Source organism: Phoxinus phoxinus (assembly GCF_949152265.1).
Source record: "Phoxinus phoxinus genome assembly, chromosome: 1".
In the NCBI taxonomy this organism is placed as follows: domain Eukaryota; kingdom Metazoa; phylum Chordata; class Actinopteri; order Cypriniformes; family Leuciscidae; genus Phoxinus; species Phoxinus phoxinus.
The window spans coordinates 12,615,969-12,637,541 of NC_136876.1; the positions used below are offsets into that span (position 1 = coordinate 12,615,969).

At 37.3% G+C, this 21,573-nt stretch overlaps 1 protein-coding gene across 1 annotated transcript in view; it reads right to left on the reverse strand.

Moving 5' to 3' along the window:
* Window positions 1–21,271, reverse strand: part of mast1b (microtubule associated serine/threonine kinase 1b) — a 47,304-nt gene extending 26,033 nt beyond the window's left edge. The window contains exons 1-2 of the mRNA XM_079617383.1: window positions 21,017–21,271; window positions 5,489–5,517 (exon numbers count right to left, since the gene is read on the reverse strand). Coding sequence (XP_079473509.1) covers window positions 5,489–5,517; window positions 21,017–21,055 — 68 coding nt within the window. The 5' untranslated portion in view covers window positions 21,056–21,271. The remainder of the gene's footprint in view (window positions 1–5,488; window positions 5,518–21,016) is intronic.
* Window positions 21,272–21,573: the final 302 nt, after the last annotated feature.

A 21,573-nucleotide genomic window follows, 5' to 3' on the forward strand; every position in this document is an offset into this window, starting at 1 on the left:
CTTCCTGTATCCAAAGACAACAACAGCAGCGCGCGGATAATGAATAGTTTAGGGCAGATAGCGATCGGCTTTGTTTACGCTTTGGTGCTGGTACTGACCCACCAGCAACACTTGACACTACTGTGCTGCGTCTCACCGTGTTGACCTCTACTTGTTTACTTCCGGTATACTGCACGCGGGTTTTTGTATGCGCCGTCGTTCCTCTACTCAAAACACCAAGATTCCTTGCGAATAGAACATGCGCAGAACACAAATCAATGTTCCTTTTGATGGGGATATGCCGATATGCGTTTACATGACCAAATATTCGGGTTAGAAAAGGGGTAACCCAGGGATCATATTCGTGTTTTTATAAACCGGAATATGAGCATATTCGGGGTTTTAGCCGGTGTTTACATGGCCGTGCGCGACCGGGTTATTGCTAATATTCCGGTTTTGAACGGGTTATTGCTAATATTCCGGTTTTGAACGGGTTATTGCTAATATTCCGGTTTTGAACGGGTTATTGCTAATATTCCGGTTTTGAACGGGTTATTGCTTATATTCCGGTTTTGAACGGGTTATTGGCTGCATGCAAACGTAGTCAATATCATATCATATCAAACTTTATTACAGACTCAAAGTCCAATTTTAAAAATAAAATAAAAAGACATTAAACAACATACAACCCATACAATCCATCGCAACCATACAATTTTGTGAACATAGAGTTACAAAATACACCAGTACACAGCTTTGACTGATACCGTGTAGTACTAACCCTTAAATTTGATAATGTTTCTTCAAGGGAGAAAATCACATCAGACCCGAGAACAGAGAAACTGTGAGTGAGTGAGTGTGTGTGTGTGTGTGTGTGTGTGTGTGTGTGTGTTAGGGTTCTGTCACTTCTGTTTAGTTCATTTCTTGGCAGAGAGCTCTGACACTCCTGTTTTGTCTTGTCTTTGAGCGCGTGGTTTCGAGCGTGCTGAGCCGTGCGCTCTCTTGTCCGTGTGCTTGTCTCATGTGCCGGGCGTGGTGTTTGGATCCCGGCACATCTGTCTAGTTTGGCTTCGGTTATTATGTGTCGGGATTCAGACATCCATGCTCAAACACTGTAACACTTTCGGTCTGTTCATTCAGCATTTTTGTCGTTTTTGTCACAAGACAGTTTTGTCGTGCGAGCGTGCGGTTCTGAGTTCGCTCGGGCCACTTCTGTCCACGTGTGTTGTGTGTTGTGTAGCACGCGGGTCGTGTTTTACATCGGCTGCGTGTTCCATTTGTATTCTCCTTGTGTTTGCAGTCCTGTGTCAGATTGTTGTCGTATGTCTACCTTTGTATGTTCCTCCAGTCAAGTCAAGTCAAGTCAAGTCACCCCCCTCGGGGTAGTTTTGTTTGTATTTTGTTTTATTATATTATCATTAAAAGCCCATCAACTCTGCACCTGAGTCCTCGCTACTTTCACCACCCCCATGCCCGACAGTGTGTGTGTGTGTGTGTGTGTGTGTGTGCCCTGCAGTAGAACAACAGCGATACATAAAATTCCATTTCCACAGCCATCAATCTCAGTCTGTGCGTACAGGCACTCTGAAGAAACAGAGGCACTCAGAGAGAGAGAGACAGAGAGATAAATATAAAGAGAGAGAGAGAGAGAGAGAGAGAGAAAGCTAATGGAGGAGTGAGAGTGAACACGAGATACTTGATACGCATTGAGTGAGTGTATGAGAGCCATTACACACCATTACAGACATACACAGACTCACTGTGTGTATGTGTGTTCGTGTGTGTGTGTGTGTGTGTGTGTGTGTGTGTGTGTGTGTGTGTGTGTGTGTGTGTGTGTGTGTGTGTCATGTTTTCATGTTTCAATTAAGGAAAGTAAAAGCTGAATTCAGCTACATTGAGCAGAGAGCAGCTGAAAAATGCTGAATGAACAGACTAAAAGTCTTATAGTGTGTGTGTGTGTGTGTGTGTGTGTGTGTGTGTGTGTGTGTGTGTGTGTGTGTGTGTGTGTGTGTGTGTGTGTGTGTGTGTGTGTGTGTGTGTGTGTGAAGAGTGAAGCGTGTCCCTCTGTTGCTGCTTCTCTGGTGGAGCTGCTGATACAACAAAACCCCAAAAGAGAGATTTGATCTTTGATATTTGATCGCAGATTATCACAACGATGTCAACCTCATAAGGAAGCATGTCAAACAGCGCTGCCTAATAGAGTACTAGTAAACACACACACACACACAAACACACACACACACAGGTGTAGACAGGAGTTTAGTTAACTCTTAAGGGACCATCCTCAACAGAGCAACTGTTCTTAAAGAGACAGTGCCCTTTTTAATCCTATGGAGCCCACTGTGTCATATTTGATATGCAAAGTTGCCTCTACATGATCAAAATTTTGCTGACAAACCTGTTGCACACAATCTAAGAATGCCTTCTGTCATCTGATTGATATAGTTTATGGTGTTGTTTTTAAGAAGAAAAGGCCTTTAGTATAATCCACGTGGTGATTGTGGGTTTTTTTTTGCTGTGAAATCTTTACAGATTTTTATAAAGTAAATGTAAGAATAACTTTAATTTGTTAGTAATATTTCATGATGTACACTTACTGGACTGAAGCCACTAAGGTTTACTTAATTATCGAGACATATGTAAAAAAATAAATAATAATAATAATGTTCAGATCATCAGGCTTCTGAGGAAGGTTTGTTAGTTCATCTGTCAATCATCATTGTATTGCATTGCATTATATGTTTTAAAAAAAAGATTTGATCATAAACCTAAACATTTGAAATATCATCTTACTAAGACATATTAGTGGCAGATAGAGAGTGATGACTGATATTTATACGCATGTTATGGAAGTAGTATAACGATCTTGTTAATTCACATTACAATCACAATTTCATCTTACTTTCTGGCCATATTATTATCAGCATTTGCACCAAATTGCATATTTTTGCTCAGTTTGTGCCTATGAATTTGTTTGGGAATAAAACTGAGGTGTGTTTTTTAATATGTCAGGCTTTGCAGGACTGACTTTTGCAATAAACAATACAATACAGTGTTGTTTGGTTTGTATTTATTTGTTGCGTTTCTTGTGGACTTGTTGATTTTTAAATCTGTTGTTCACAGTATTTCCTCCCAACTGACATCTTTAGAATTCCAATATGGTTTGAATTTTTTTAAATATTCAAGTGAAAAACATTCTAATTTAGAATTCCTGCATTCTAATTTAGAATTACTCACCTGCACCTAGATTCTTTTTTTATATATTGTCTACAGGTACAAAAATAAATGGATTTTTCTAGCTATTATTTCATATGTCAAGCTTTACAGGGTTACAGTACCTCCTAATATCAACATACACTTCATTATTAGAGGTCTGACATCAACCTTTACATCTTTCTACCGGGACATTCAGCATCAACATGGAGGATTTAAGACTAAAAACCTCAAGCTAATGATTCAATGATTCACCAATGCATTCAAATGATCAACAAGTAGGCCTATTCAAAATTGTGAGTCAAAAAAAATTGTAGGCCTAATAACACCAGCCTCAACAAAGTAAAATGTTGTTCATTTTTGAGTCAAACAACATCATTTGTGGCTCATATATTAAACACCATACACTATTTGTATGAAAATATCATATTAAATCAGACGCATTTATCACAACATTGACTAACATGTTAAACTCGGGGTCGTTCAGTTAGTGTGTCACCAGCTGCAGGTAAACAATGACCTCAGCGACATCTTCGTGTGTCGTAAAATCGCATTTAAAACAGATTTTTAAAAACATTTCACCTTTTAGTGCGACGAAACATGTCGCCCTGCATGATCAAGAGCTCAAAGCCGACGCAGACGCTCGGAAATAACCAGTGCGCATCACAAACAGCATCAGATGGAGAGCGGTTAGAGCGCCTGGCTTTGCTCACACACTGGAAAACAGAGTGCAGGGGGGGGATTCTGGGTAAAATCTCGAGGGCAGCGGATGATACCAAGACGAGCATTAAAAGAGGGGGAGCAGGTGCGGTGCATCCGTTCATAAGATGCTACTGAGTGAGTGTGTGTGTGTGCTTCTAAATTTAAGTGCAATATGCTTTTTTCCCAGAGGTCACGGTGGATGATATAACTAAGAATCACGAAACAAAAAATCGAAGTAACAAGGAAAGCTTTTAGAGAAGTGGACAGAGAGAGTGAGAGAGAGAGGCATCCTGACAAAGAAAGATAGGTTGAGTTTGTACGGCACACAAATGAACCCTCATGAAAATTATCATGGTAACCTTTAATGCACAGTTATGTTTCAATCCAGTGTTGTTTTATTCGATAACCTGACTATTTGCATATACATTTGCATAAAAATAGGTGGATGAAACATTATGGATGTGCATTAGTATATTAGAGGTAACCATGATACATTTTCATAAGGGTTCGTTTTGTGATACGCCAAAATGTGCATACATTCAAAAAATGCACATACAAATTTATGCTCTTTTAGGTGGATAATTTTTTTAATAAGACATGCAGATAAATTATGATGGGAACACATTTACTGAATAAATCCAAAGATTATATACCGGTACACACTAAGACACTTCACTCTTATTACTATGAATGGGAGAAATGCAACAACTCACAATATGGTAGAATAAGTCCCGCCTTCTAAAAAAAAAAAAGAGCCAATCGCCAATAGGCAAAGTCATCACATCATGTGATTGGATAACTGGGCAAACCAGTGGACCAATCACACTGCAGAGGATCTTAAATGTCTCAACTATCTTACATGATCACATTCCCAGACGCCAAGCATCCAAGCGCAAAAAAGAGCGAAAAAAGAGGCAAAGGATTCCAGCCACTTCCATTTTTATTACAGATAGTTTGTCTAACGGAGGCGAGTAAACCTCACTCCTCCGATCTCAATAGGAGATTGTTTAGCCTCCTTGCTCTTTAGCCTCCTTGTTAGAACGCCTGACTCTCACACTGGAGACCCGGGTTCAAGGCCTGCACAGAGAGGGGCAAGTAGGACCCGGGTGGGGTTACATTGGTGCCGTGACCCGGATGGGAGTGAGGTTTAGGGGGGTGAGTGTAACAGAGGCCAGCTAGTAGTCGTTGTGCGAGTAAACCTCACTCCTCTGATCTCAATAGGTGCTCTAGCGACAGACAGTAGAGGCTGCAGTCTTTAGCCTCCTAGTCAGCCCGCCTGACTCTCACGCCGGAGACCTGGGTTTGAGGCCCGCACAGAGCGGGGCGAGTAGGACCCGGGTGGAGGGGTTAAATTTGCACCAATTTCCCAGGAAGTAACCATTTTGTTATCTTGAACACATGATATGGAAATGGAGCTTAATTCACATCCGATTTTGCACACAAGTTAAACTCGCAACTTTGGATGGAAACATGGGACTCCAGTTACTCAATTGTTATGGGGTTTACAACACAAACCCTGATACATGCATGTAATCTGAATAAAAAGATGCATATGAATCATTTATCCTCTTCTTATCATTGAAAATGGACTCACCTGCTGTTCTTACGGGGCAGAGGAAGATCCTTCAGGGACGAAGACGACGGGACAGAGGCGGAGAAACACACAGAGAGAAGACAGAGATCAGTCGGGAGTTTGAAATAAACACGATATCTCAGACACACTTATAATGTCATTAAATTAGATACAAATCACCAGAATTAACATACGAAAGAGGCACAAACACTTTACAGTAACACCTTACAATAAGTTCTCATTTGTTAACATGAAACCTTATTTAAAATTTAACCTTATTTTAAAGTGTTATCAAAAGTTGATATATCATAGAAAATATATAAGAATCGTTAACTAACAAAAAGCATAGGCTACATTTTTAAAGCATTTATTAATATTAACAAAGGAAACTTTACAAGCAAAACACTTGACAAAACTAAATTTGTTGGGTTTAAATGATAAAAACAATAGATCTAGTGTTGAAATTAAGAAACTGTTTAATATGTCTAATGTAAGGCGTGTGAATGTCACTAAAATTTGTATTTGAAAAGGTTTGGTCTCATTATTCGAAAACTGCAAATGAAAGCGTCTGTTCGGTTTCTGTGGACAAAACACTGAAGCAAACAAACTCAGCACACTTGGCATGTACAGAGAGAAGCTGATGCTGTTCTGGCAGCGTTCCCGTGCTTCATTTCTCTCGCTGGATGTCTGTGACTGAACCACATAATATCCTCTCATTCGTCTTACTGACAGACTCAGTGTCTCTCACGGAGAACTTCAGCAGATGCTCATTCAGACCCAGAGCAACAACACGCCGCTCATGTTACACTGATCTGAACCTCCAAACAGATTCAGAATATACTCTTTCATTTCTTGATTCATGTTTGAATTTTTCTCAGAATTGTAAGATGGTATTTTATTTCCAATTCCAACATTATAACTCGCAAGGACTCTTTTCTCAGAATTGCGAGATATAGGCCTAAATAAACTTGGAATTTAGACTTTTTTAACCTTGCTATTCCAAGTTTATAACTTACAAAGACTTTTTTTATCAGAATTGACCCTTCGCAGGGAGCTTGATTGACAGGTGATCTGACCAATCATACTTTGCCATCCGCCATTTTGTCGGACAAAGCAGTCAGGAGAGTTAGTAGATTAACATGGGATGATTTGAACTTGAAAAGCGGAGTGTACTGACAACATTCCTTCTGATGTTCATTCATGTTTATTTGATGCTATAAATGAACTAGAAGGAAGAGATGATCGGTTCACGAGCGGCTTTAACTGAGGCTCTACTGCGATCTGTCACATTAAAGAGCCACAAAACGGTATTTATTGTTTACATTTCTTTAAAAAAAAATGACCAAATTTGAAAGGTGCGACTTTGTTTAATATGTTTAATATCAAAAGTAACCGAATAGTAACCTGGTCTGTCCTGTCTCTCAGTGCGTTGTCCGTGTACTCTCTGCTCCGCAACGTATTTTTCACTGCGTGAGAACCATAGTGTGGCATGAGAGCGGCGTAGATTGTCGGACATAGCGACAGTAACTAAGGGGGCCGGGTCTTTGCGAGCGGTCAATTGTCAGATATAAACTTGGAATTCTGACATTTTTAACATTCCAATTCCATAACTCGCAATTACTTTTTTTTCTCAATAAATTCAAATATATAAACTTGGGATTGCGTATTATAAAGTACGAATTGTGAGATTTAAACTTTCAATTGCAAGAAAAAATTCAAATGTCAAAATTGTGAGATAAAAAGTCGCAATTACCTTTTAATTTTCCATTCTGTGGCGGAAACAAGCTTTCCATAGCAAACACACAATTTCAGCATTAGCCAATTCAGTATTAGTCACCTTTAGCCAACTATATTTAAACAAAGTAAATGTAATGCACATTATGTTACTCAACAAATAAAGCTTGCAGCAGCTTTAATCAACAAACATTATTAGCATAAATTGACATTGATCACTAATCAATAGGAGCGCTCCGATGTCCTTGGACCTGTGTGTGTGTGTGTGTGTGTGTGTGTGTGTGTGTGTGTGTGTGTGTGTGTGTGTGTGTGTGTGTGTGTGTGTGTGTGTGTGTGTGTGTGTGTGTGTGTGTGTGTGTGTGTGTGTGTGTAAGAATAAATGTTGTGCCTCATTTTACAACATTCACACAGGAAACCAGATGCATGTAAAACACAATCTAGAGATGAAACCTGTCAAGATTATTGACATCAAGATCAAGACATTTTTCCTTCAAATTCACATTGCTGGAATGCAAAAAAAAACATATAGACCTATATTATCTGTTAAAAACAGATACATTTAAATTGTAAAATACATAAACGTTGGTATTTATGTTACTGCCTATAATACTAATTTGACAATAATTACAATATTACAGTAATGAGAATCATAATTGAGATAATCAGCATTAGCCTACATAAATTCAAAAGTGAAACATCCAACCATCCAGGCACATTAGAGCAATAAGATGTTTTTTGGCTAATATTTGCATGAAAATAATGTCGCAATACAGTAGTTCAGTCCTGAAACTCTAGAGGGCGCAGACTGATCGGTTTTAATCTGCAAACAATCACACTATTACCGCTTCATGGCACAAGCTGATTGGCCTGTGCTGATCCTGCTTGCTCAACATTTAAATAATCTGGTTCAGTGTTTGCTGTAAGTTACGTCTTTGTTTGCTAGGATCCTCCACCTCCCCAGCTCTATGGAGCTAATATTCTGACAAAATGATTTGAATTTGAATTGTGTAAATCTGAATTATTTGCAAGTGTAATCTAACAAAATTGAATTTTAGGTGGTAGTTTAAATAGTTCTGAATTTGAATTTTTTTAAACGAATATTGAACATTTGAAATTTAACAAATTGAAATGTTTTTATGGCTGAATTTTATAGACATGTATTTTCAAACAGTAATATTCAGTTTAAAAAAATTCAGATTCAAGTTTTCAAGATGAAGAAATTCAGAAATTCAAATTCAGTTTTCTAAAATTCAATGTCAAAAATTCAAGTTCAAAAATTCAGATCTGACAGAAAGTAGGTCACAGGTCATCCACAGGGAAGAGTAGATGATCTCAGAAAAGTCGAACAGAGCATTTTGGCCAATTGGGGACTGCGGAAGTTTTCCAGCGCGAATGTGGTGGTGGTTCAAGAGGTTGCCACTCTCTGACTCTTGTCATGAATCGCCCGGAGGTCTATTACATATACGACGCAGTCTAGACCGGACGCGAACGGTGCGACGCGACCCGTGAAATCCCCAACAGCACACGGATTCCCCATCCTATTTCTGACCTAGTCCCAGCTCTTTGCAACAGTCGCTTCAAGCTGTGTTGCGTCGCGCCGCTCGCGTCCTGTCTGTGTAACTGAGGTCTAGTAGACAAGGTGGCGTTCTAATCAATTTTACACAAAATGTAGGCTACTTTAAAACAAACACCAGAGACCGCTTAGACAAATGTCCCACGTGCTGAGAACGCTAACCTAACATATAAACACAAAATCATTCATGTTTAAGAATCACTTACCTCCGGGCGATTCATGACAAGACATTCTAAAACGCTTATGTGAAAAACGCTTAACGTGGCTCACTGTACAAAGACAGTGATATTAAAGGACCAAAGTACAAATCATATTAATAAACCATACTTTGTATAAAAAATCAGATGAGCCCAGAATACCTACGCAACGCGTTTAATTGTGCGTTAAGCATTTCCTTACCATAGAAAACCGTTAAGAAAACGCTTAACGTGGCTTACTGTACAAAGACAGTGATATATGGACCGTACACATCATATTAATAAACCATACTATGTATAAAAAATCAGATGAGCCCAGAATATGAACGCAACGCGTTAAGCATTTCCTTACCATAGAAAACCGATAAGAAAACGCTTAACGTGGCTTACTGTACAAAGACAAGGACCAAACTCAGTAGCCTACGCATCATAATAATAAACCATGTATAAAAAATCAGATGAGCCCAGAATATGAACGCAACGTGTTTAATTAAGCATGTTCTAATCATAGAAAACCGTTATAAGAAAACGCTTAACGTGGCTTAATAAACCTTAAATGGTCCTTAATAAACCATAGGCCTACTATGTATAAAAAATCAGGTTTAAGGTTTATTAAGCCACGTTGAGTGTTTTCTTATAACGGTTTTCTATGGTAAGAACATGCTTAACGCGTAATGAAACGCATTGCGTTCATATTCTGGGCTCATCTGATTTTTTATACATGCTTTATTATTATGATGCGTAGGCTACTGAGTTTGGTCCTTGTCTTTGTACAGTAAGCCACGTTAAGCGTTTTCTTATCGGTTTTCTATGGTAAGGAAATGCTTAACGCGTTGCGTTCATATTCTGGGCTCATCTGATTTTTTATACATAGTATGGTTTATTAATATGATGTGTACGGTCCTTATATCACTGTCTTTGTACAGTAAGCCACGTTAAGCGTTTTCTTATAACGGTTTTCTATGGTAAGGAAATGCTTAACGCACAATTAAACGCGTTGCGTAGGTATTCTGGGCTCATCTGATTTTTTATACAAAGTATGGTTTATTAATATGATTTGTACTTTGGTCCTTTAATATCACTGTCTTCGTACAGTGAGCCACGTTAAGCGTTTTTCACGTAAGCGTTTTAGAATGTCCCTCAGAGAGTGGCAACTGGCCAAAATGCTCTGTTCGACTTTTCTGAGATCATCTACTCTTCCCTGTGGATGACCTGTGACCTACTTTCTGTCAGATCTGAATTTTTGAACTTGAATTTTTGACATTGAATTTTAGAAAACTGAATTTGAAGTTCTGAATTTCTTCATCTTGAAAACTTGAATCTGAATTTTTTTAAACTGAATATTACTGTTTGAAAATACATGTCTATAAAATTCAGCCATAAAAACATTTCAATTTGTTAAATTTCAAATGTTCAATATTCGTTTAAAAAAATTCAAATTCAGAACTATTTAAACTACCACCTAAAATTCAATTTTGTTAGATTACACTTGCAAATAATTCAGATTTACACAATTCAAATTCAAATCATTTTGTCAGAATATTAGCTCCATACAGCTCCACCTGCCTAGATCTGATACAGGATTTATGTATGTCTGTGTATCTAGTAGTAAGTCTAATTGCTCTGCAGAAACAGCAACAATCAACAGCAGTGCAGCATGGCAGACCAAATACATTAACATTGCCATATTTAATAACATGTTAAAAGTTGTCATGTTGTTATATTTGAAATATATATTATTTTTTTCCTAGTACCATAAGAAGCAAAAAGCAATGAAAGCTTAAAAGTTTTAAAGTGTGTTTTGAGGCGAACAATTAACTAGAGATGTTGTCATGAGACTCAAATGAGATCAAAAAGTATTACAAAAATAAACAGATTTTGTGAACAGCTACAAAAAATCAAACAAAAACAAACCAATTAAAAAATAAATAAATAAAAAATCTAAATGTTTCAGAAGGTTTTCGCATATTAAAGCCCAGCAGGGCTGAAAGTGGACATCAACATCTTCATTTATGTCAATAAGAAAGGAGAAGTCTGTTTCAGAACATTTTCAGAAGTGCTGTATTTTTAGCATTGTTATTCAGCAACAGAAGATGCTAATTTTGCATCGACTGACTGATCAAAAGCAGCATCACTGCGCTCTACTCTGCTTCCATGTTTCTTATTGATCATCAATAAAAGTGTGTGTTACCGTGACAACGCAGGCTCTGGGCAAGTGTGCCGGTCTGCTGCTGACATGTTAACGCCGGGTCACCCTGTGAACGATCCCTCCAGAGGCTCGTAAACGCTGTGGCTCAGGCTCCATCTCTATCGACTGTGGTTAAACGCTCTCTGACTGACCCGACAGCTCAATTATACTGTAAATAACATGAGAAATCACGACCCCCACGAGTATTACAGCACGCACGTCAAAATATACACTCACACAGGACTGATCTTTAGCTGCATGACATTTTTCCCTGCGTCGGTCTGTTGTTTTTAAAGGGGTGGTAAAATGCCCTTTTCACAAGATGTAAAATAAGTCTCTGATGTCCCCAGAGTGTGTGTGTGAAGTTTTAGCTCAAAATACCCCACATATATTTTTATATAACATGTTAAAATTGTCACTTTTTAAAAGGTTAAGCAAAAACGCAGTTTTTGTGCCTGTCCCTTTAAATGCAAATGAGCTGCTGCTCCCGGCACAGGGGGCGGAGCTTCAACAGCTCGTGTCCTTTTACCTCACACACACATGCACTGGAAATTTCAATGTTTATGTTCAGACAAAGATGGAGAGACTCAAGAAGAAGTGACAACATGTAGACAACATTTCTGAATGGTTAGTTGGTGAATTTATGTAGCTTTTGTGCCGTTTGTCAGTGATTTTTTTAAAAGCTTTGAACTTTAAGCAATGTAATTTCGCAGATGTTGTTTAAGCTCAAACAGCAACAATACACACTAACTAAAGTTAGAAAAGTGAAATCATAATCAACCACCTCTTTAAAGTGCTTTCTACAGCAAATACCATACAACAAAATGGTAAAATGTATTCCAAATATAATTTTTTATCATGACAACTCAAGTGTTTGGTAAGGTAATAATGAATATGACAATGTTGATATGTTTGGTCGTGGAGAAATACACGATACAGATTTTTCGATTAATCGATTTTTTTAAATGTGGTCGATTCAAAATCGATTCTCAAAGGCCAAAAATAGATTTTTTCCCATTTATTTATACCTATCACCCAAAAGCCAGTATTAGTTTTCCTACAGTGTTTTGCAGCCTCCACGTTACAGATAATGCTGTGAGATTTTATGTTAGTTTTCTCTTAAGCATAAAATAACCTGATCCTGATTGATCAAGGCATGCGACTGTTCTGACTTGTCTAATTTTCAGCATCAATTTTTCATCTTGCATCAAAATCCTATCTATTCATTGTATGCATTTGAAGTTGGGTTTTAATGTACCCAAGAGTACCTAAAATAAAAAAAACGTTTAATACACAGGTTTGTAGCTCTATTTCTTTTTATTAATTAACCACTCGTAAACTTATGTTCACCATTTAAAAATAAATAAATATAGGATTTGTATTAAATCTATATTCATTGAGTCGAATCGGGAATCGAAATCGAATTTAGAATCGAAATTTAATCGAGAATCTGAATCGATACCCAGCCCTATGATACTCATTTATCTTTGTACAGTAAATAGTTTTGTCAACACAGACTGAATTAATCTTACCGAGGACTGAAGTGAAGAATAAGTCTGTATTATGATGATGCCAAAACATCTGGCAATGAAAACATGTATTCCTTTTCAGCATTAATCTCTTGTTTTTCTGAAGAAAGACGTGGCACTCGTGCTGTCTGTTTGTTTCACCGTGACTCACGTTGTTTAATTTTAGCCAGTAATTGAGTTTTCCGTCCTTAAACGCTGTAAAAGCTTCCCAGAAACCCCTCCTGCGGAGAAGAGTAGCCCGGCGAACTGAGTGGACAGATGGAGCCGGACGAGAGCAAACTCAGAGCACTTCAGATGCGGTAATGGAGCACGAGCCCGAAGCCTGAGAGACGCTTTCTAATATTACACAGTTACAAAAGATTAGACAGGGGTTTCAAGCTCATTAGCGCAATTAATTATCACATCAATAACATATGGATGAATTATAAACCCGTTTGATAATTTGGTGGCAACAGCCTTTATGTATAATGCATTATATCTTTTGATAAATAATTATAACCAAAGATAAAATGCATTATAACATTTGCATATTTATTGTTAAATCTTAAATTGGTTGTTTGTTATGTGTTTAATGCTTCAAGTCAAGTCACGTTCCTTTATATAGCGCTTTTAACACTATAGATTGCTTTAGCTTTATACTTTCTAAAAGTGTAACAATGAATAGGCTATATAAGTATTATAACTTTGGTTACAATCATTAATTAGACCATAATGGTGCATTAAATACATAATTAATGCATTCAAAATACTTTTAGTCATTTTAGTTAGGCTTTAAGTAAAGTATTACCAAAAATTTTAACATTTCAGAAGATGGTTAAAATATGATTATGAACTCAATGAGCAATGACTAAATACATCCAGCTCATTTCCTGCTCTGTGTAAATTATTATAATTAATAAAGTTGTTTGAGATTGTTTGTGCTCAACCGGTAGATTTACAAGAGACTGATGAGCCGTTTTACAGAAATACTGCTTTAAATTACAACATAGTTTTATCATTTGTAAAAGTTACAGAGTTAAAAAAGTTTGTAGAAAGTTAAACAAATGAAGGATATTTTGTAAAGAAGCACAAAATGCTGGTAAACTGGAATACAGAAAACATTGGTTTTCATCACTTCAACATTTAAAGGGCATATTGCAGGTTAGAGTACCCAGTGCGCCAATGTATAGAACAATAATGTAGGAACTAGATTTAAATATAAACATATATTTATAAAACGCTATTTAGGCTTCTGGAGTCGTTTTTGTGAGAAAAAATTTCTTCCGCATTTGAAAACCGCCAAACCGGAAGTTACGTAGCATGGGGGAGAGCGGTCAAAGTAAACAATAGGAAAGCAATGGATCGCAATGACAGTTCGGACGCTGAGGAAATTGTAGCCTAAATGTTTACTCGTATGACAGACCTCAGCCATATAATTATGAGCCTGATATGAAGCCAAGAGACTCTAGACAGGTCAGGATTAGACAAAACAACGGTCAGAGGAGACACATTGAGCTGTGGTGTGAGGAGAACAGGGCAGGAGTCGGGTCTCGATGAGAGAGCAGTGTTAGCTTATAGATGTATTCACGTTAGCCGACGATATGTATAACACTATGCTCAGATCACAATATTGTAATTATGTGTCAGGCAATAGCAACGCTAGTATTTAGACCCTTACCTGCACGTGTATGTCAGCCATTAGGAGACAGTTTCCAGAGAAAGAGGGACATTATAAAGGTTTTGAATGGCCCCACTTGGTGATAATGAATAAAAAAATAATCACAATCACAACTTTCTTACTGTATAAAATTTTTATATGTAGAAGCAGCCAACACAAACATTAAAATTCGGAGTACAGATTGAAAATGAACATTATATTATATTATAATAATAATAAGTGTCGGCTGCAGACTTGCAAGACATTACAAGTTTATGGAGGATACGTTAATGAATTAAATTAAGACAAGGCACATTTTGTAAAACAAATGTACAATAAGTGATCTCTGACGGATCCGTGAGCGTCATGTTTCCCACCGGTGGCCGACCCACATGCTGACGGCGGACCGGGCGACCCGATGAAGGAGCCGGGACAGTGTGCACATATCGCCGTCATCATATAACGTAACGTTAACTCATCATATCGCCGGGATTATAATTATGCAGTCTATAGTGAACGCTACACACTACCGCGTTTTTCAAAGCAGACGCAGAAGCGAAGTCCCATCTCTTACCCTGCACAAAACGCACACAAACACGGAAGAAAGCACCATCCTTTTTCTTGTTCGGAAACCTGTGGACTCGATGTTCTGACAGGCCATAATTCACAGTCATTTATCACGATAATTATTAATTAAAAATACAATAACCACCGAAAACACACTGAATCACGACCACTTCAACATAATACCAGCCTATTCTGCACTGAGCGAACGCAGCGCCCGGCAAACGACTCCCCATTCTGACGTAATATGACGCGGTGGTGAAAAAAAAGCGCTTTTTCAACACGGTCAAGGAAACTGTCACGTTTTCTACTAAATTTGTGCCCTTATGTCTGGCAAAACAATTTTTAATCATGCATTTACTCTTCATATGGTATTTTCATACAAGGTTATATATTAATTCTGAAAAAAAAAAAAACCTGCAATATGCCCTTTAATAATACATATAAGCTGTATCTGTTAACGTTAGAATGAACTAACATGAACAAATGATAAACAAGTGTATTTTTTTTTAATAACTAACAAATAAGATGAATAAATGCTGTAAAAAATGTATGACTTATTTTTAGTTCATGCTTATTATTTCTTATGAACTTGCGTTAACACTTTACAATAAGGCTTAATTTGTTAACATTAGTCAATTACATCAGTTTACATTAACTAACAATGAACAATAATTCTACAGCATTACCGTAATCTCAGGGACCGCTGACTGACACGTAAAGCAACCAATCACAGTTCCTTTTGTTCCACGTCATGTTTAGGGGCGTGAAAATGTATCGTCGAAGTCCTTGCAATAACAGATCGGAGTGTAAAACTCTTGGACGTATATTTTAAAGAGTCGCAAACTTTACATACTTCATATACTTTTGAAAATCCTGCATTTAGTTGGTCCCAATAAGCGCTCATTGTCACGGTTGTAAACACATTTATTTTTCCATGAGGGGGTTTGGCTTCACGACTGCTTTGTTTCCGGGCGGACCGTTAAAGAACGCGACACACACACGTCTCCCGGAAGTCCTGTAAACAGTGGTTCCCAACCTTTTTTTTGTCTGAGACCCCCTTTTTCCCAAGAAAATTATATTTAGACACATTTAATGATATTATCGCTCTTGTAAGCTTGCAGCAAGGATGACAAAATATGTTGTTTTCAAACAAACGGTATGTTTACTATAACCAGATATGTTTATGCACAAATAATAGCCTATAATATTGAAAATACAATAACAAAAACATCAGTAGGCCCTTTGTAATTTAAAAACGTAAGCCTAGGAGTAGCCTATATATTGGCCCTATGAAATGCAATAACAAAAATATTCACACTGGTGTGTAGGTAAAAAAAGAAAGAATATAGGCTATTACTAAATGACTGCTGTCTGGGGCCTCAATACCTGCATGTTGTTTGTGAGGCTTTATTTTTGACGCTATTGGCGCTATAGCGAGCGATAATAAACTTGCATTTATTAACAGAATAATGCGTCTTTTGAAAGAACATTGCAGGCGGAACTACTTCTCTCTGTGTACGTCTATGACGAGTCACGCAGGCACTGGGCTACTGCGCATCCGAACCCGTGTAAAATAGTCCCAATGTAGACACTTATTATAGGAGTACCATAGTGGCTCAGGATAAGACAAAAACACGAATTGGGAAATGGATTCATGATGAACTCGCTCATTATATACATTTTGAACATTTTGAACAGAAAAAAACGTAAGGACTTTTATTTAATGCTCATTGCTCAAAGCTTTTCAAAATATGACGCGACCCCCCTGTTGGGAACCGATGCTGTAGAGTTCAACCAATCAGATGACGACTTCCTCACTAAAATCCTGAAGTGTTTTCAGTTATTAGTGTGCATATGCATCAGATGTTTAGCAAGCACTCTGAGCCTGAGACTAATGCACTATTAACTAATGTTAACAAAATTAGACCTTATTGTAAAGTGTTACTGAACTTTCTAAAACAAGCACATTCCACTTTCATATTTGGACAAACATGTACAGACTTGCGCTTTAAACCGGTCAGATGGTAAAATGGGTAAAACACTATATAGAAAAACAGACTGAAGAAGACATTCGAGTCACATAAACAGACCATAATAATCACAGAGAGTTTTTTGATCTGCTTGCCAACCCAGAATCCCCAAGAAACCATCATAATCAACACCCTAACTACTATATTAATCAGAAAATGTACAAATCTACTTATCATCTATTATATTTCTCTTTTTAACACTTGCAGATGATCCGGCTGAATGACGGCGGGCTGAAAAGCAGTCTGAGCTTTAATGAAATGGCACAAGCTGGGCCCCCTGCCCGCCGTTTGGTGCAAACCCATCATTTACTGCGCCAGCCCCGTAATCTGAGCGTCATTAACCTAAGAGCGTCTCGCCCGCGTGCCAGCCAACAGCACGCAGAACAGCCTGTGAGTTATCCCTTCGGCCGGGATTTTCGGGACTTCCTCCAACTATTTCCCCTAATGGCTCTCTGCATCAGGAGAAAATGTGCATCAGATGCCTTCAGTGATTAAACCAGAGCGGCCGGACTCACGGAAATCTGCTGGAGCCTGCGACAAAGCAAAAACGGGGTCTCGAGGGTCGATAACAGGAGGACACGAGGACGGTCGCAGTCAAGCTCCAAAAATGGTGAAAAACATATAAAAATACATTTAATTTTATCTCAGGAAAGCCACGTTGCAAAAAAAAAATTATGTTTAAAAGTTTTTATTTCAACAACAAATTGGAGTTTTTAAAAACCACCTTAAATATTTGTAAAACTCATTCTTTTTTATTTGATTGTTGATTATGAAATCAATTTGATTCATTTATATGATTAAAATAATTAAAGTTTTGTATGAGAAACCAGCAGATTTACATAAGTCTGATTAACCGTTTTATAGAAATACTTTTTAAATTACAACACAATAATATTAATTTATAAAAGTTATCGAGTTTAAAAGTTTTATTGTGGACATTTTATTTAAAGCAAAAATGGGTTTCATTTGTTAAAATTAATCAACTAAATCAGTTAATATTAACAACATTTCTACAGCAATATTTCTAAAGCAATTCAGTGTAGTTAGCTAGAAAAATAACTCTACAGGAGCATTTTGATACAGTATATGCACTACATTAAAAATTCATAATATTTTTACTATACCTGTAAGTGACATCTTTAGTATTTGATGCAATAATGGTGAGAAAGTTGAACGCACATGAACGCATCACACAGTTTTAAATACGAGCGGGAAGCTGAAGTTGGGAAATATCCATGGATGGAAAAACCACAAAGCTTATGGGTATTTAGCAGTGACATTGTCACGCTTTTATATTTACAACAAAATAAGATAAGTTCCTGCGCATATATAATAGCATTGTAATAACAATATAACATAATATGTAACGATAAAGTTTAGTGGATTCATAAATGAAAAAGCAAAACAACTGATGCACATTCTTTGTTCTTCATTTTGTATAGAGTTAAAAATCTTGATATATTTTTATATATTTTGTAGTAATATTAATTTGTAGTTAATTAAGAGATGGTACATCGCCATCTTACTCTGACGAAAGTGAAGAATGCACAATATATTTGAATAAATCTGTCATGAAAATGATTACAGACACCATTTAAATATCTATATTTCAACAACAAATTGGAGTAGAACATCTATTTAACATTTATGTTATTAAAAAGTTTATTTAAAAACTGCAATTTAAATGTTTTTAAAAACAAACTTTTTGAGTGTTGATTATGAAATAAATTTGATTAATGAATTGGTCTTTGAAAAAAAAAACATTGTTTTCTTAGAATTTTACAAATAAATATATTTACATGCATCACTAAAAATATGCTAAAAGTAGGCAAATGATGAGTCGCATGCTTGCTAAACCACTCCTGCAATGTGCACGCGGCCCCTGCTGCATGATGGGAGTGACCTTTGACCTCTGAGACGGTGTTGCACCATATGGCAGCAACAGTGCAGCGGGAGGAGGGTGTTAACTGAATAACCGACACAATGTGTGTGTGTGTGCGATGCTCAGAAGACACCCGAGGGACACAGAAACAAACGGTGGAGGGCAATTATTCTCACACTGAGCAAAAAATGTGTCACATGTCTGAAAAACACAGTCACACACAATGGCAAGCAATTATATTCTGCATTAATCACGCCTATTTTAGGAACATTAAGATTTTTTTCTTTTGCATTCTGACATTAGTTTTTTTTTCATGACAGTTTTAATACATTTCATCACAAATTCTCATTACTGTAAATTCAAATACTGATGCTACATGTTTGCAGAACGTGCATGTTGAAATATGGTTTATCTTCATACTTTATGAAACAGTTTGGTTTGATTTTTTTGAATGCCACATTTCACCCCAAACTCTCATTACTGTAAATGTCAGATAATCTCTGGAACTGATAGATACTGATATTATTTTTAATTGTAAAATGGATGGCAGTGTGTGTTGTGCTGCATTGAATTTTTTTTCTGATTTAAAAGAATATATGTTATTTTCAAATTAAAAAGATATGCCCTACTGTATTTTAGTAATGGTACTTTTTTGCATTGCAATAATGACAATATGGGGGTAAATGTGCTTAATTGTCATGAAAATTATGTAGAATGAACAAAATAATTATAATTAAATATATTGCTTAATCTATGCAAAATATAATTGTGTATTGTTGTGTTTGTATGGTTGATTTTGGGCTGAAATTCTCAGATAACACACAGACCGTCCGTCTCTCTCTTTCTCATCATGTCTCAGACTTCATGATCTACTGATGAATGTGAGTGTGTGTGTGTTTGTGTGTGTGTGTGTGTGTGTGTGTGTGTGTGTGTGTGTGTGTGTGTGTGTGTGTGTGTGTGTGTGTGTGTGTGTGTGTGTGTGTGTGTGTGTGTGTGTGTGTGTGTGTGAGAGATATCATATCAGACTGATTGTGAAAACTGTATCACAAGCGGTTTCTAATGTCGACACACACACACACACCCGTCCCAGCAAAGCAAAGGATTCAGATAAACTCCACTGAACACACACACACACACACACACACACACACACACACACACATCTCCTCATCATCACAGCTCAGAGCTCCTGAATGTTAAAGTAACTGAATTATTTTCACCTTACATACAAACACCGTCAGATAGCATATATATAACAATGCAACCACATTCAAATAATATAGCATTAACGTTAATTAAATGCAACTCTAAGGTACTGCAGAAAAACATGATATTACTATAGCAAAAATCCAGAGAAACACAGTTAATACCATGATACTGAATGATTGCCATATTAATTTACCATGGTATTTCACCACCAAACTCCATTAATTTAACTCTATGTGGTCCAATCAGAAATGGTATTTTTGACCATAGTCCTGAGTGTTTACCATATTAATTTACCATGTTACAAGGTATTTTAAAGAATACTATGGTACTTACCCCTATATACATGGCCAAAAAACACAGTTTTAACATGGAACTACTTACTATAGCTCATGTCACACTCTAATACAGTACACACACACTTACACCATCGTACGCTTACCAAGGTACTGAATGATTACCATGTATATTTACCATGGTATTTCAAAGAATACCTCTCCATTGGTTCGACGGTCATTAGCCTATATGTTCCAGTCAAGAGTATCACATAGTAATACCATGGTATTTTTGATATCTTAGTTCTGAATGTATAACATATTTATATTAGCCTACCATGTTACTTCAAGGAATCTCAAATAATAGCCTACCATGATACTACAACACATGGCCAAAAAACACAATATTATCATGGCACATACGTGATGTTACTATAGTACATGTTTAGAAAACATTACCATGGTATTAAATGACTATGCCATGTTCATTCACCATGGTATTTCAAAGAATACCCCTCCCCATTGGTTAGACTGTCGTTATGGTCCAATCTGAGTATCACACAGCCTAGTCTCAGACAGAAACATCATGGTTATTTTATATAGCCTACCATATTAATGAATGTTTGCCATATTCTTACACCAATATACTTCAAAGAATACCCCTATACATGGCCAAAATACCATAGTATGACCATGGTACGTGTCCAGAAAACATTTGGATGTGTATCTGACCTGCAGTCGCCTGCGCCTGATTATTCCCGAATCATCCATGTCGTGTCCGTTAGAGATGCGGCTTTTGCTGCTGTTGTGTGGATCAGAGGAGGCTCAATCCGCTCGGGTCCATCGACACTTTGTTATCAGGACGCCACGCGTTTCGTGCTCATCATTATCCAGCTCATATCGCGGGTCTGAGCGGCTGGAGGAGGAGGAGGAGGACTCACATTAACACTCGCATCCCGAAGAAGAGTCTGAAGTGAACGCTGGACTCACGACCGCACGCTCGTGACGTCATAAAGGAACGTGCGCGAGATCAACACGAATGACTCGCTGCGAGCGCGTCCGCTCCTTTTAGCATCAGCATCAACCTCTCTCTCTCTCTCTCTCTCTCTCTCTCTCTCTCTCTCTCTCTCTCATGTTGTTCATTCATGTTATACTCTCTAATATCTCTCAGGGATGTTAAAGGGATACTCACTCACTCACTCTCATGCCGTTAATATAATATAATATAATAATTTTCGCTTGATGAGTGAGAACCAATGAGGTTCATTCCTGTGTTACACAGAACATTT